Here is a 15,555-nt window from a genome sequence, read left to right as displayed (position 1 = left end):
GTAAGTCAATGGCGTCACATCTGTGAGTCTCTTAGTCAATACCAACGAATGGCTCTGCTGGCAAATGTGAGACTCATTTATCAGACGCTTCCCACCAATCTATGGGCTTGAGAGTTTACTTTTGACTCCATATTCCATCTAGTTTGAAATCAGCAACATCAGTATTATATTTCATAGGTGCAAAACAGGTAACATTAGAAAGATATGCACGTATAGCAATATCCCTAGTATACAGTCTTCTCAGCACACTTCTCAGAGTTGATAAAACAGCCAAAAAATTTGATGTCAGTTGTTAGCAAACGCCTCCATCACAATTGACTCTTTGTTGCTTCCTAAATATATGTTTTTCCTTGGCTTCCTGGCTCTCCAAGCTTGCTATCCTTGTGAGTTCTCTTTCGTTTCCTGATCCTCTTTCTTTTTTTAGCACCACCTGCCTGACCATCCTGCACTCACAGTAAATCATATACTAGTGCATAATAATGGAACTGGGACAACATGCAATCAACCAAAAGATGAAATGCAGGTAGTCTGAACTATCAATTGCAAATAATAGAAATGATCAGAATCTTAAGTGAGTGAAAAAGCTAACTGTAAGGGACTCTGAAAAGTGAAAACGAGACAGATCATGTGTTTCCATATGTCACTCAAAAACTTTTGGTGAAGCTGACTGTTACTTTGGAACCTCTAATTATACTACTTGTTTCTGTACGACCATCATGGTTCTCTATTGATCATATCCTACAGGAAAAAGAAAACAATAGAACCATCACAGGTACTAATTTGTTTAAACAAATCACGGGCAAGAGTGGTATCGACAAAGTAACATTTTTGCTGTTAGCACTCTGGGAAAATCTTTGTCATCAGTACTCTACCTGCGATTATGGATGCCTGCAAAGGAAAGGTTATGGTTCGGTATATATCCTTGCAGCCACTGGTTCATTTTAGATCCAGGTTGCTGAGCTAGGATACCATGAAAACTAATTATTGCTAAGGAATGCTCGTAGTTGGCCGTAGCTGCTGGTTGTTTGAAACTGGTCTCAAGGGCCACAGGAACCATAAAATTATGATAATCACTCAAACAAGAAACAGAGAATCACTTAGGATCATTTGGTTGGGAGTAATCTGGCATGGAAAAATGGTTTCCATACCAGATTACCATGTTTGGTATGAAAAGTAGAAGAGATAGATGATAAAAAAAATTGGTGGGCCCCATGCTTATTTTCTGGAGAGAGAAGGTAAAACAAATACCATGAAGGGGTTGGCATTTGATAAATTTTCGAGTGATGGTAATCCATACTTGACAAAAATACCCCAATAAAGCTGGATATGCAATCATTGAATTTATTTTGATGTCTTTCTAAATTCATTCAATAAAAAACTTTTGCAAAGAAATTAAAATGGAGATGACATTATGTAAAGGACTATGTGATTATAGTTATTATATAAAAACTAATAGAGATAACAATACTATCCTAATATTAAAAAATTATTTTATGTTTAAGGATATATTTGTAAATTTGCCCATATTCATATATAGATTTACCTCCAACCAAACATAGTAATCTTTTTTCAGTATCATTTTTTGGAGTAATTTTTCCATCAACTAAATATAGTAGAAGTTATTTTCCTCGATAATAATTTTTTCAGATAAATGATTCCTAGAAATTATCAAATTATCCCATAATCTGACATACTCCAACCAAACGGGCCCTTAATCAACAAATTTATGCCTGTTCAAACTTGCATGATTCATTGTTGATAATATGGTGGATTATCTACTTAGGCAGATGGGTAGATTAAAAGTGAAACTATTGTGATACTATTTAACAATCCTGAACACGTGTGCAAAAGCAAAGGGCAAAAGGATACGATAATGTTAATCAAAAATAAACAAAAAAAAGAAAAAGTGCAGCAAGCTTCAACAAAATGCTTCAAGCACAGTACATCCCCCCCCCCCAAAAAAAAAAAACCAAAACCAGAAAACAAAAAAAAAAAAAGAAAAAGGTTCTAAGCACCTCTAGGAAAATTATGTCCATTCAATAGGATCCTTAGCAGGCAACATGATTTCCCATTGACATCTCTGGGATAAGCAATCGAATAAGACCCTGTAGTATCCACATTATCCTTTCACTTCAACAGGTACTAATAGCAACAGTGCTGCTCCACACGTATGTCATATCGTCTCCATCCCTAAAGACTGCCATTAAGCTTCCAACAAAATTTCAACTTCCATGATTGCTCCAATATCCATTTTGATGTTGAAGTCATCAAAAGATTAAGGTGAGGCCATTCAAGGATCAACAAAATCCCATGCAAGGCTAGGTGTCAGGAATCCACTACAAATCTGTATCTTTGTACAATCATCCTTAGGTATAAAAAAGAACATGTTATACTCATCTGACACAACTAAGACTGCAAATGGGTCGAGTTGACCTGTGACCCGACCCACGGAGACTCGAACGAACCGTTTAAAAGGACCCACAGACCCGGGTCGGGTTCCAAAATTGGACCTGTTCTATTTTCTGGATCGGGTCTGGATTTACTGAATTTTGACCCGATCTAACCCGACCCGACCCACTTGAATTTATACGGATCTTATGCTCAATGACCCGATTTGATCCGAACCCATTATATGACCCAAAGCTAATATATGCTAGCATGGGCTAGGCACAAATTACAGCGAACTGCCCACCTACACAACATTATCTTCTTCCCTTTCTACCCCCACAATTGAGTGGCACCCACTGATTCAAGCTAATGGAGTCCCCAACAAATATTATTTTCTTTCCTTTCTACCTCCATAAGAAATCCTTCACATTAAACCTACACAACCTTTCAACTCAAGAAATTTAGAGGATTAGTAAGAAATAGATATTTCACTTTCAGTTGTATCCCATAATCGATTTCATAAGTACATGAGGTACATCTTGACAGTTTTCTGAGATGTAATTATCACACATATTGATGACCACTCCAAAATCATTATGTTGCGAGTGTCGTTGGATGATAAACTTGTAAGATCAACTTCAACTCTAATTATGGGAATCGATTGAATAGCTATAGCTAATGCCTATTGGTTAATTTGACCCACGATCCAACCTAGACCCAATCTGAACCCAAACTGGACCTATATTTCATGAATTAGGACTGGATTATACATAGACCCAACCCGATCCGAATAACCCATTGGGTCAAAAACTTAGATCATGGATCCATCCGACCCGACCCGATCTTCTAGTAGGTTGGGTCTGGGTTTAATATCAAGACCCAATCAAAGAATCGGATCGGATCGGGATCAGTCATGACCCGACCGACTCGACTCATTTGAACCCCTAGACACAACACAATTAATAGGAAAAATTGATGCTTCGATAAAAAGCCAGAACATAATTCTCTAAAGGTTGTTTAATACTAAGGTAGAATTATTTTTTTGAAAATATAGCTTAATAATCTGACTAAAGGTTTGAGGCCTCAAAAGCCTCAGTTATTGGTGTCCCCCTTAGTGGGTTTGAACCAAAATTCTAAGATTTTTGGTGGAACTGTACTGCTCCATCCAAAAAGGGATTACTTATGGTTATTGTAGCCAATTTCCTTTGAAACTGATTTGTTTAAGATATAACTAACTAGCCATCTATGAGACCTATGCTTGTAAGGCTGAATACTCATTTTGATTGGCATTCTTCTTTTTCTAAACTGAGATAGGGAATTTGAGCTTAATTATGTGTAATAAATTGCATTGCACCTCCAAAAAGTTTCTTTTAACAAGATTGAGGAGCTTTCTGAAGATTTGGAAGAATAAGGGCATTAGCTTCTAAAATATTTTAAGGGATCAAACAATAGATCCTGCTTATATTATATGGATTAATATGGTATGGCAACATAATAATGTAAAACAATAAGAAATTCAAATTTTAATTTTTTTAAATATAATTACAATATATACAAGCAGATTATTGTTATATTTCATGAGATCACTATAGGAACAAACTAATTTGAAAAATTAAGTAACCTTTTCTATTTCCCGGCAATCTTAAAATTGGGGACTTTCTAAATTTCAACGTGTGATTTGTTATATAAGCAAGTTGGGTCTATCGATTACAGTAATTTTAAGTTATTTTCATTGGTTCTATATAACTCAGTCATTCACATGGGTTTTAATATTAGAATCAGCCATGGAACTAATCATGGCCAGTCTGCAATGTAGACCACCATCAACCAGTGCAACAGAATATTTTGTAAACCAATTTTAAGCAAAGAAAAACATAAAATATACATAAACTTACTTGAGGTGTTCATTTTACCATCCAGCAACTAAAGAGTCCAACATCACCAGTTGAATAATTCATACAACTTCATATCACTATGCTTATACATGTACATTTTCCAAGAATCATTTCTTAGTAGAGAGAAAAGCATATGCATATTCTAGCTGAACCTTCTTCTATCCCTTCTTATCCCAATACTTCTCTTTCCTCCTCTTCTTCCAGTGTTAACATGAATGTTGACTTATTGCCCTAAGTGTCAAATTAAAATCCAAATAATATGTTAATGAACTCAAACATGGCACTAAAATTACTCTAGCAGCCCTCTAACAACTTGAATAAGTTTGAAGCTTGAACCAGATTATGTTAATCTGTATTCGGGTGACAACTCATAAGATAACCAAGTTACTCTATGAACCAGTGAAATATCGATTCAAGGAGATAAACCTGTCCAGTTGCCCCAGTATTTAATCTTGATGAGATACCTGTTGGCTGTCAATTTCAAATAAATTCTCGTCTAAATTTCTAGTCCCACTGGAAGTGCAATCCATTTCATGTTTCAGTTGTAACAATTCTTAGGCCCTTAGCTTCCATAAAATCTCTTCACATTTCCATTTTAGCATTCAACTATATCCTCAGTTTATAAATGAACAGTATCATCCAGAAATAACATAAATCATTGCACCTCTTTGAAGATAAACAATCAATCCACTTATAAGAAACACAGAGAGATCTTATGACCAACCATTAAAAACACAAAAGGGATCAAGGTAGAGTCATCCAGATTTTTTTGTTAGTTTTCTTTTGCTTATTTGATGCTTGCTTTGGTGGTTATATATTTGACAATATAGTTTTAATGCTTCAAGTTGTTGCTCTTCTTTGGTGTATGTAGTGATGCGGAATATAGAATGTCGTAGGCTCCTGAACTGGACTTTCAGAACTCTACTGCACTATTTTTCCAAGGGTAAATGAAAGAGAATGGTAATAAATAACTTAACCAAATTGAAGAGATTAGTGTAGGCAATCCCAAAACAAAATCACTTGAGCATTCATGGCAAGCATATTGATAATCAACTCACCTCATTCTCTTGAACTGAAGAGTCATCTTTCCTTTTCTTCTTCTTACAAGAAAGTGGGTTTGGGCCCTGTGAAACATCATTAAATGTATTTTAACGATTAAGTGGTAAACATCATCAAGAGAGGACAAAATACATTATCCATAGCAAGAAATCAGAAAATGAGCAAATCTAAATTTTGGGTATCCATCTACTGTTTCATTAAAGAAATCAATTTGATAATATGGTTCGTGAAATAGGAAGACTGACTCTGACACTGAAGAAGTTCGCCGCCTTCATGTCAAATTTAAACATTTTTATGGAATTCGCTAATGAATATGATAGCTGACAGTATAGTATCCCAATAAGCATACCACATACAAAACATGCTCATACTAATGAAATTTGAAATCAAATGACCCAACTCCCCTCCCCTCCCCCAAGACATTGTCTGCTCATGAATATCTCATTTTTCTTACTGGCAACCAGCACACTACATATGACTACTGTAGCATAAAATTCTTAACCAAGAGGCCTCCTAAAGTGCAGTATACAGGCATAAATAGATAAAGCTTGGTAACACCATGCTTGCAGACATTCCTTCATGCATGTTTTAAACATGATCAGCAAATGCATTTGACATGCCGCTCTTATTTATTATCCATCAATCAGGTCATCCAAAATATATTTTTTTCTAATGTATGGGTTCTAACTGTTGCTCAAATTTATTCACTAATTATTTCATTATTTGTCTTAAATAATCATAACATCAGTTTAACTTCCAGAATGAATCAAGAGTAATAACTCTCCATTGCAGTAGGACTTTGAATATATTATACTCAGTACTTGTCCATGTTGCTTATAAAATAGTAAGAAGCAAAGGAGGCTTTCCAAATCCCTTGCTGATTTTTAAGAAACCTCAACTTAAAAATTGTAGAAAAGCTTACATTTTTGTCTCCATCCTTATGGTGATAGGTCAAAAAAAAACAAAAAGAAGAAGAAGAAAAGAAACAATTATTTTTTAAAAAAGAAACTTTAAAAGCGTGAAAATGAAAAGAGATATAAATTGAGCAGGAGGGAAAAAGGTCTCTCAAGTTAGTGGCATATAGAACCTCAAGAGTCACCTCACTCCAAAAGGTAATACTTATTGGTTACATCTTCAAACATCAAGTTTGGCTTTTGTAAGAAAGTTGTACTGACAAATATTGATAATGTTAAAATCTAACCTTTGCCTTCTTCCTTTTGAATTTACTCTTTTCTGCTACATCAAGCATCTTTTTTGCAGTACTGATCTTTCTCATAAGATGTGCTTCTTCCAAAACTTCATTTCCAGAATCATTTGCCAACCCACCCTTTAATTCCCTCTTAAGGAACTTCCCGAATTCTGATTCACTCGCATGCAAGCGTTTCTCTTCAGTGGATTTAACATATTCACGTTGAAGTGCAGAAGGTTGTTCAATAAAGAGAGAGTTTCTAAGACCATATATCACAGGAACACCAGGTGCCTGAATTAAGAGAGAAAAAAGGTACTATGATTTTTTTTTCTAAAACACAAATAAGCTAAGAAAACTAGATAATCAAATATTCAAGAATTGTTATACATTTTTAAAAACAAAAAATATTGGAAAAAGTGTCACCAAAGTAATCCAACTGCACATATCCCATTTTTGGACATATAAATATATAGGAAAAAAATATTCAAAGCAAATATGCCACTTTCAAAGCTATACTCAACGTTCTCCCAACAGATAATGGCAGGTATTTGAAGCAATAAGACGCAGGCATTGACACATATGTTCAAAATAATTAATCTGAAAAGCATTCGAAAGGAGTCATCGACTCAAAAAGGACTTCATACAATGAGTAACGATCGTAATTGGAATCAAAGAGGGGAAAACCCTAACCTCGCGGAACTTTTTCCGGATATCAGCATCCTGAGTGGCAACAAAGAAGTGCTCTGAGTTGCCCTCCCCGATGACTGCCTCTATGCAAGCCATGGCACTCACCCTCCTCTCATGATCGCACCTGCAACAACCACAACATTCATCAACGACCAAAAAAACCTAACTTTGGCCTGAAAACACCAGGATGAGGAGCGCGAAGAGTAGGAAAAGATAAAAAGAAGGGAGTGGAGACCTAGCAAAGCTGAGCTGCTGAGCGGCCTCAAGAGACTCGTAATGGGACTCCCCGAGGCTTTTGAGCTCTCCAGTGATGCATCTGCGTCGAGATATGAGAGAGGTCAGCAAGAAGTCGGATTGAGGGAGAGACAGAGAGAGAGAGAGAGAGGGGGGGGAACCTGGTGGTAAAGAGGAGGGCGCGACCGCCGAGAAGGCGGGACAGGGCGTCGTCGGCGGGGGTGAGGTGGTGGAGGAGGAGGTGGTGGATGAAAGTGCCGTCACAGAGGATTTTGAAGGGCTCCCGGAACCCGAAGCACGCCGAGAAAAACCGAACCACCTTGCGGTGCCGCTTCTGCTTCTTAACCCTCATCTGTCGATCGAAAACCTGAACCTAACCCTAACTCGCGTTCCCTATTCCCTCGAAGAGGCGGCTCTGCTCTTCCGGTGAACCCTAACTCGCCTTCCCTATTCTCTCGAGGAGGCGGCTCTGCTCTCCCGATGAAAGAGGCGGTGTGGCGTATATTACTCGAGCTGTAAACCTACTTGTAGCCTCTGTAACAAAAATGAAAATTTTTAAGATTATGATATTCGAACTATGATCAATGATACCAACTATTAGAATAATAATTTAATATAATAATACTATCTATATATAATTATAATAATTATATAATAAAAAAGTTAATAAATTATTTGATGATTTAAGCTATAAAGTTTTATATATTAATTTTTTAAATATTCATCACCATGTATATCTGTCTCTATATTTATAATTTTTATTTTTTTAAAAAAAATAAATTAATTAATTTATATTTTAAAAATTATATAAATATATATTTTATAAAATAAATTAATAAAAAAATTTCAATCACTTAAATTTTAAGTAAAAAATATTCTCTATTTAAAGCATAACCTAAAAATAACTCCTCAAATGACATGATTGAATTATCCATGTAATTATAAAGTCACACGATATTATTATAAAATAATATTATATTATTATATTATATTAATAAATATTATATTAATATAATATAATAAAAAATATTATATTATTATATTATTTTTAATTTATATTTAAAATGAGAAGTTATTTTTATATAAAATTCAAATAGAAAACTACTTTTGTTGGAAGTAGCCATCTGTTTTTTATATAAGATATGTGCTCATAAATACAAAATATTTAATATATTATATAAATTTTTTAAATAATAGTGCATGAGGCTCATGAAAAACCCTAGCCTCTAAACTTCCCCATTCGGCCTCTCCAGCCTTCGATCTAAACTACCCTATTCGGCCGCTCCAAGGGTGGGAGTCTCCCACCCGATCGAGACCTCTGAGAATGGACAAAGAGAGGAAAAACCAGCGGAAAACATGGGAAAAATTAACGATGGAAAGGTGGAAAAATTAAAAGGGGAGACATTTTCCCGCATAGATCAAACTTTTTTCTTTTCCCTTTTTTTTTTCTTTTTATTTCCTTCTCTTTTTGGAGATCTGTGGGAAGCAAAGCACCTGAGGGAGATCGGAGGGGAAGGCCGACGCCGGTGACGATGGAGAGGAAGGCGACGGCGGAGACCGCTGGGAGGTGGCCGCGAAGAGAGAAGGGAGGAGGTCGGAGTCTCCCTTTTTTCGGAGATCTGTGGGAAGGAAGGTACCTGAGGGAGATTGGAGGGAGAAGGCCGACTCCAGTGATGATGGGGAGGAACGCAACGGTGGAGACCGGGAGGAGGTGGCGGCGAGGATAGGGCTCGGGAAGGGTTTGAAGAAAAATAAAAAAAAAAAACGATAAAAGGCGATGCCGCCGCTTGGGACCAAAAAAAAAAAACACCCGTCCAGAGCTCGACACGTGGCCAAGCATGGTCTTTCTACTCTCGCAGTGAGCTTGAAGAGCCAGGGTCAGAAGTACAATGCATTTCATCTTTGTTGTTCTTCTAATGGACTGGTTGGAAGAAATTTGAGTCTATGAAAAACCTAAGGGTGTCCTTCAATAAAAACTTTAAAATATACAAAAGATCACAAGATATCAGCTGTGTTGGTCAACCAACGAGTACTGGGCACTGGCTAAAATGCTATTTTTAACAGTAGTGCAAATGCTGGATGGTTTTAAGTGCCAATTTGGTAAGTTAATGGCGTCAAATCTCCAAGTCTCTTGGTCAATGCCAATGAATGGCTCTGCTGGCAAATAGGATGCTCATTTATCTGACACTTCCCACCAATCCATGTGCTTGAGAGTTTACTTTTGACTCCATTTTCTATCTTGTTTGAAATCAGCAACATCAGAATTATATTTCATAGATGCAAGACAGGTAGCATTAGAAAGATATGCATGTATGGCAGCATCCCTAGTATACAGTCTTCTCAGCACACTTCTCAGAGTTGATAAAACAGCCAAAAAAATTTGATGTCAGTTGTTAGCAAATGCCTCCATCACAATTGATTCTTTGTTGCTCCCTAAATATCATTTGTTTTTCCTTGACTTCAGGCTCTTCAAGCTTGCTATCCTTGTGAGTTCTCTTTCGATTCCTGATCCTCTTTCTTTTTTGGCACCACTTGCCTGGCCATCCTGCACCAAATATTACTGCATAATAATAGAAAGGAAACAACATGCAATCAACTAAAAGATCAAATACAAGTTCTCTGAACTATCAATTGCAAAGAACAAAAATGATCAAAATTTTAAGATAGGGACAAAGCTAACTGTTAGGGACTCTGAAAAGTGAAAACGACACAGATCATGTGTTTCTCTATGTAACTCAAAAACCTTTGGCGAAGCTGACTGTTACTTTGGAACCTCTAAATCATAAACTACTTGTTTCAGTACAACAGTCATGGTTCTCTATTGATCATATCCTACCGGAAAAAGAAAACAATAGAACCCTCACAATCACAGCAGGGGAAAAAAGGGCTCTTGTACTTACCAATTCAACAGCAGGAAATGGAAGATGATCATAGCTATACAATACATTCGAGTTTCTGTAAACATATGATTAATGCTCAAATCGAAGTTCTCTTGCCTTGCCATCATAGAAGTTGTAGCAAATAATTAATTGATTGCAATAATCAGTGAAGGGGCCAATATTATCCACTTATAATAGGCTACCCACACTCTATTCTTAAACATACAGGAAAACAATGCACACGCATTGTGTGTGAAAATAGCTGCATACACTACAAAGAATTTGACTTTTAATGATAAAATTTTAGCGATGAAATTTATTTCATCGCAAATAATTAAATTTTTACAATGAAATTTAAATTTTGTCTCAAAAAATCAGATATTTACGATGAAAAAAATTTTGTTGCAAAAAATTATATCTTTTGCAACGAAAATTTTATTTTTGTTGCTAGAAGTTAATCTTTAGCAATGAAATTTTTTTTTCGTTGCAAAAAATAATTTTTTTTGTGATGAAATATTTTTTTCGTAGCAAAAAAATATTTTTCTATGATGAAAAAAAAATTATCACAAAAAAATTATATTTTTTACGATGAAATTGATATTTCGTTGCAAAAAATAAAGATTTTTTCGATCAATTTTATTTGTATTTAGCGACGAAACTAGTTCGTCGCTAAATTTTATTTTGTTGAAAAAATTTGAATATTTTGCGACGAAAATTTAATATTCGTTGCTAGAAATTAATCTTTAGCGATAAAATTTTTTTCATTGCAAAAAATTATTTTTTTGACGACGAAAAATTTTTTCGTTGCTAAAAATTAATTTTTTTGCGACGAAAATAATTTCATCTCAAAAAATTTGATTTTTTGCGACGAAATATTTTTTTCGTTGTAAAAAATTTGATTTTTATGATAATTTTTTTATATTTGCGACGAGATTAAATTTTCGTTGCAAAAAATTTATCATTGGCGACGAAATAATTTTTGTTGCAAAAAATATATTTTTTTACGACAAAATATTTATTTTTCGCAACAAATTAATTTCATCGCAAAATATTTTTTAATTAAAAAAAAGGGCACTTTGAAATAGGGCAAAAATTTGCCCCAATTCAAAATAAACCTTGCTCATTCTCTACTTTGCCCATGCCACCGAGGTCGCCAAACTCTTTCTCCCTCCCCGATCGCCGGCGACAGTCCTCCCTCCCCAGTCGTCGGTCGCCGGTCGTCGGTCATCCTTCCCGATAAGTACTCTCCCTCCCCGCCACCATCCTCTCTCTCTCTCCCGGCCACCATCCTCTCTCTCTCTCCCTCCCTGCCGCCATCGAGCCCTCCCTCCCTGCCACCTCTGGGAAGAAGAGTAGGCCGCAGAGGACCTCACGCCTGTCCTCTTCCTCCTCGCCTCCACCGTCTCCCTCTCCCTCCGCTTCCTCTCCAACTCCTCCTCCCTCCTCTCCGCCTCCTTCTCCCTCTCTCGCCTCCTCTCCCTCCTTCCCTCCCCGTCCCTCCTGTCCGATCCCTCCTCCGGTCCGCCGGACCAGCAGCTCGGCACTGCCCTCTTCCACCTCGCCCACGCTGCCCCCATCCGCAGCATCGCCGTCACTTCGGCCTCCCATCCCGCCGCCTGCCGCCTCCCGTCCCTCGCCTGCCGCCACCGCCTCCCGTCCCTCCCTCTCTTTCTCACTCTTCCTCCCTCCCGCCGTCGATCGAGCCATCCCTCCTCGCCGCCGGTCGATCCCTCCCTCCCCTGTCTCCCTCCCTCATTCTCTTTCTCAGTGCCTAAACTCATTTTCTTTCTCACTCTCCCTCCCTCACTTTCTCTGTCACTTTCCCTGTCTCCCTCTCTTACACCTGACTTGTCTGGTTTCGTAGGGCCATCGCCGCCGCCGCCGCCGTCGGGCCGCCGCCACCATTGTCGGTTGCCGTCACCATCACTGCACAGCTGTCGGATTCAAGGGGAGAGTTGAAGGTGAGAATAATTTTTTTAATTTATATATTTTTTAATTTTTATAATAATTTTTTCTCAATTAATTTTAGCCATTAGAAGTAATTATTTGTTATTTTAATAATTAGATATAATGTTAGATATAATTAATTGTTTGATATAATTAATTTTAGTCATGATTTAAAAATATTTTAAAAATAAAAATAATTATAATAATAATATATTAATTGTAGCATAACAAATTTATAAGCCTTAGAATTTTCGTTCGAGAATAGCGTGCATAAACCAATATTTTTTTTAAAAAAAATATTGGTGCTTTACACACTATTCTCGAATTATCCTCGTGGACAGTTTGGGCATGTGAATGAATTTAATATTGCAACACATGTGTTTCTACATCGCAGAGTTTTGTCGATATTTTCGATCATATTTTTTGGATACATAGCATAACTTTAATGCTTGTGTATCTGGAGAACTGCGTCGAAATACTGTCGAAATTTTTTTGGTATAGAAGACATGTATTGCAATATTAAATTCTTACGTTCCTGAATGGGATAGGACCATCACCTTATAGGTAGGAGATATAAGGCGTTAGTCAACTATTATTACATAAAATTGATTGTATAGTTTACATCATAAATATGTAGGTATGGATCGTGGTTGGATGTCATTGCGTGATAAGTTCTGTCCCGAGTATATTACGGGTGTGACGTCTTTTATGAATGTGGCATCCAATCATACTAGAGAAGATGGAAAAGCTCGTTGTCCATATCATCGATGTAGGAATTTATTCTGGTGTACCTTATCGAACATTCAGAATCATTTATACGAACACGGTATAGATGTGACTTACAAGAGATGGACTTGTCATGGTGAAGATTTGCCGACTAGCTCGAGCATGTTGTCCAGGAGTCTCATAAATCCATCGTCAGTCGGTGGATCATGCAGTCGTGAAAGATAAACACTCGGTGCAGAAGATAGAGAAATTTTAGAGGATCTCCATCTAGAATTATTTGAAGTAAATGTAGAAGCGAGAGCAGAACATCAGCATCCCATTCCGAGACAAGAAGCTGAAGAGGATGGTAACATATCTATAAATGATAGATTCGAGCGTCTATTAAGAGATGCACAAAGTGATGTTTATCCTGGTTGTAAGAAGTACTCTCTGTTGTCCGCCGTAATAAAGTTATTACACATGAAGATACTTAGTAAGTAGTCAAACAACTCGTTTAATTGGTTGCTCAAATTTTTGAAGGACCTACTGCCAGAGGGAGAGTTACTTCCGTCAAGTCATTATGAAGCCAAAATATTATTGAAAGGACTCGATTTGGGAGTCGATAATTTGGGCCTACGCTGTGAAAAGATACATGCATGTCCGAATGATTGTGTTTTATTTTGGAAGGATAAAAAAGATCTACAAGCATGTCTGATTTATCATTCAAGCAGATGGAAAGAAAGTCGTGGTAAGGATAAAAAGAAAAAGAAAATACCATGCAAGATTTTGCGATACTTTTCGATTACACCACGATTGCGTCGATTGTTCATGTCGAGACATACTGCTTGTGACATGCGATGGCATAAGGAGGAAAATAATATCGACGATGATGTCATGAGACATCCATCAGATGGAGATGCGTGGAAATATTTTGATCATGAACATCCATGGTTTGCAGCTGATTCACGAAATGTCATGCTAGGGTTGGCAACAGACGGATTTAATCCATATGGTAATCTTGGTACTACTTATAGTATGTGGCCTGTTATGGTATTTCCTTATAATTTACTGCCATGAAAGTGTATGAAATCACCTTTTAATCTACTGATCTTGTTGATCTCGGGTCCCCGTGCCCCTGGAAGAGACATAGATATATTTTTAGAGCCATTGATCGAAGAGTTACAATATTTATGGGAAGAAGGATGCGAAACGTATGATCATGTTGCAGGAGGCATCTTTCGCATGCATGCAGTACTGCTTTGGACAGTTAATAATTTTCCTGCATATGGCGATATTTCTGGATGGTGCACAAAAAGGTATAAAGCATGCCCAACTTGTACGATGATATTACATCGGACCGTATTCGTGGAAAGATTTGTTTCACCGACCATCGATATTTCTTGCCAGATGATCATAGATGGAGGAGAAGTCTTAAATTCAACGGCAAGCATGAACGACGTACGCAGTCAAGATTCTGGTCTACGGACCATATTTTAAATCAGTTACCCAACCCACAGGATGTCATATTTGGTAAGGGTCTAACCAGCTAAGCAGGGGTGCGAACAAGTATTGAAAATTAGAGAAAAAAGAGCAAGTTGTTTGATCTTCCATATTGAAAAATGCTTCTTCTTCGACATAATCTTGACATCATGCATATTGAAAAGAATATATTTGATAATATATTTTATATCATTCTCAATATCGAAGAAAGAACGAAAGATACCGTGAAGGCTCGTCTTGACTTAGAGGATATGCGGATTAGAAAGAAATTACATTTGATTCGATGGGGGATAGGCTGATGAAGCCATTGGCATGTTATATACTAAATCGAAGAGAAAGAAATCAATTTCTTTCATATTTGAGATCAGTGAGGTTTCCTGATGGATATGCCTCAAACTTGAAATGATGCATCAAGTCGAAAGATGGGAAGATCGTCGGGATGAAAAATCATGATTGTCATGTGCTTCTACAACATATGCTCCCAGTTGGTTTGCGCGGATTGTTGTCGGATAATGTGTGTGATGCATTACTTGATCTGAAAACTTATTTTCGGGACTTATGTGCAAAGACATTGAGACGAAGTCAGATCGACATATTGGAGAAGAAGATTATCATTACTCTCTGTAAGCTCGAGATGATATTCCCTTCCGTCTTCTTTGATATCATGGTGCATCTTTCTGTTCATCTTCCACATGAGGCTAGATTGGGTGGGCCAGTACATATAAGATGGATGTACCTAATTGAAAGGTAATTGCATGATATTGTAATATTTATTATTCATTATTGTATTCTTATTATATGTGATATCAAGTGATGTTTATTGAATAGAGAGATGTGAGAATACAAAAGTACCGTCACTAACAAAGCACGGCCTGAAAGTTCAATAGTAGAGGCACATGTTATGAATGAATGTCTGACATTCTGCTCTATGTACCTTCGAAAAGTGGAGATCAAATTTATAAGGCCACAATAGAATATCGATGTTGACGAGATTCTGACCGATGGATTGTCTGTGTTCTCCAATGTTGCCCGACCATATGGTAAAAAGATTTTTGAATGTTGACACCACAAG

At 36.9% G+C, this 15,555-nt stretch overlaps 1 protein-coding gene across 1 annotated transcript; it reads right to left on the bottom strand.

The window, feature by feature from the left end:
* Positions 1-139: 139 nt before the first annotated feature.
* On the bottom strand, positions 140-9,207 carry LOC105058985 (uncharacterized). The gene is made up of 7 exons (XM_010942091.2): positions 8,947-9,207; positions 7,614-7,986; positions 7,454-7,534; positions 7,222-7,342; positions 6,544-6,822; positions 5,342-5,407; positions 140-443 (listed from the first exon to the last, which is right to left on the bottom strand). Exons 2-7 carry the CDS (start codon positions 7,802-7,804, stop codon positions 333-335), a joined length of 849 nt encoding a protein of 282 aa, XP_010940393.1. The 5' UTR covers positions 7,805-7,986; positions 8,947-9,207; the 3' UTR covers positions 140-332.
* Positions 9,208-15,555: the final 6,348 nt, after the last annotated feature.

The sequence above is a fragment of the Elaeis guineensis genome, chromosome 16, assembly GCF_000442705.2.
Source record: "Elaeis guineensis isolate ETL-2024a chromosome 16, EG11, whole genome shotgun sequence".
NCBI classification, from domain to species: Eukaryota; Viridiplantae; Streptophyta; class Magnoliopsida; order Arecales; family Arecaceae; genus Elaeis; species Elaeis guineensis.
This window is presented reverse-complemented; position numbering and strand designations above follow the sequence as displayed.

Coding starts and splice junctions, on each gene's coding strand:
- LOC105058985 (XM_010942091.2), bottom strand. CDS start 7,804: ATGAGGGTTAAGAAGCAGAAGCGGCACCGCAAGGTGGTTCGGTTTTTC. Junction 7,535..7,613: donor GCCCTCCTCTTTACCACCAG/GTTCCCCCCCCT, acceptor ATCTCGACGCAG/ATGCATCACTGGAGAGCTCA. Junction 5,408..6,543: donor TCAAAAGGAAGAAGGCAAAG/GTTAGATTTTAA, acceptor GATGTTTCACAG/GGCCCAAACCCACTTTCTTG.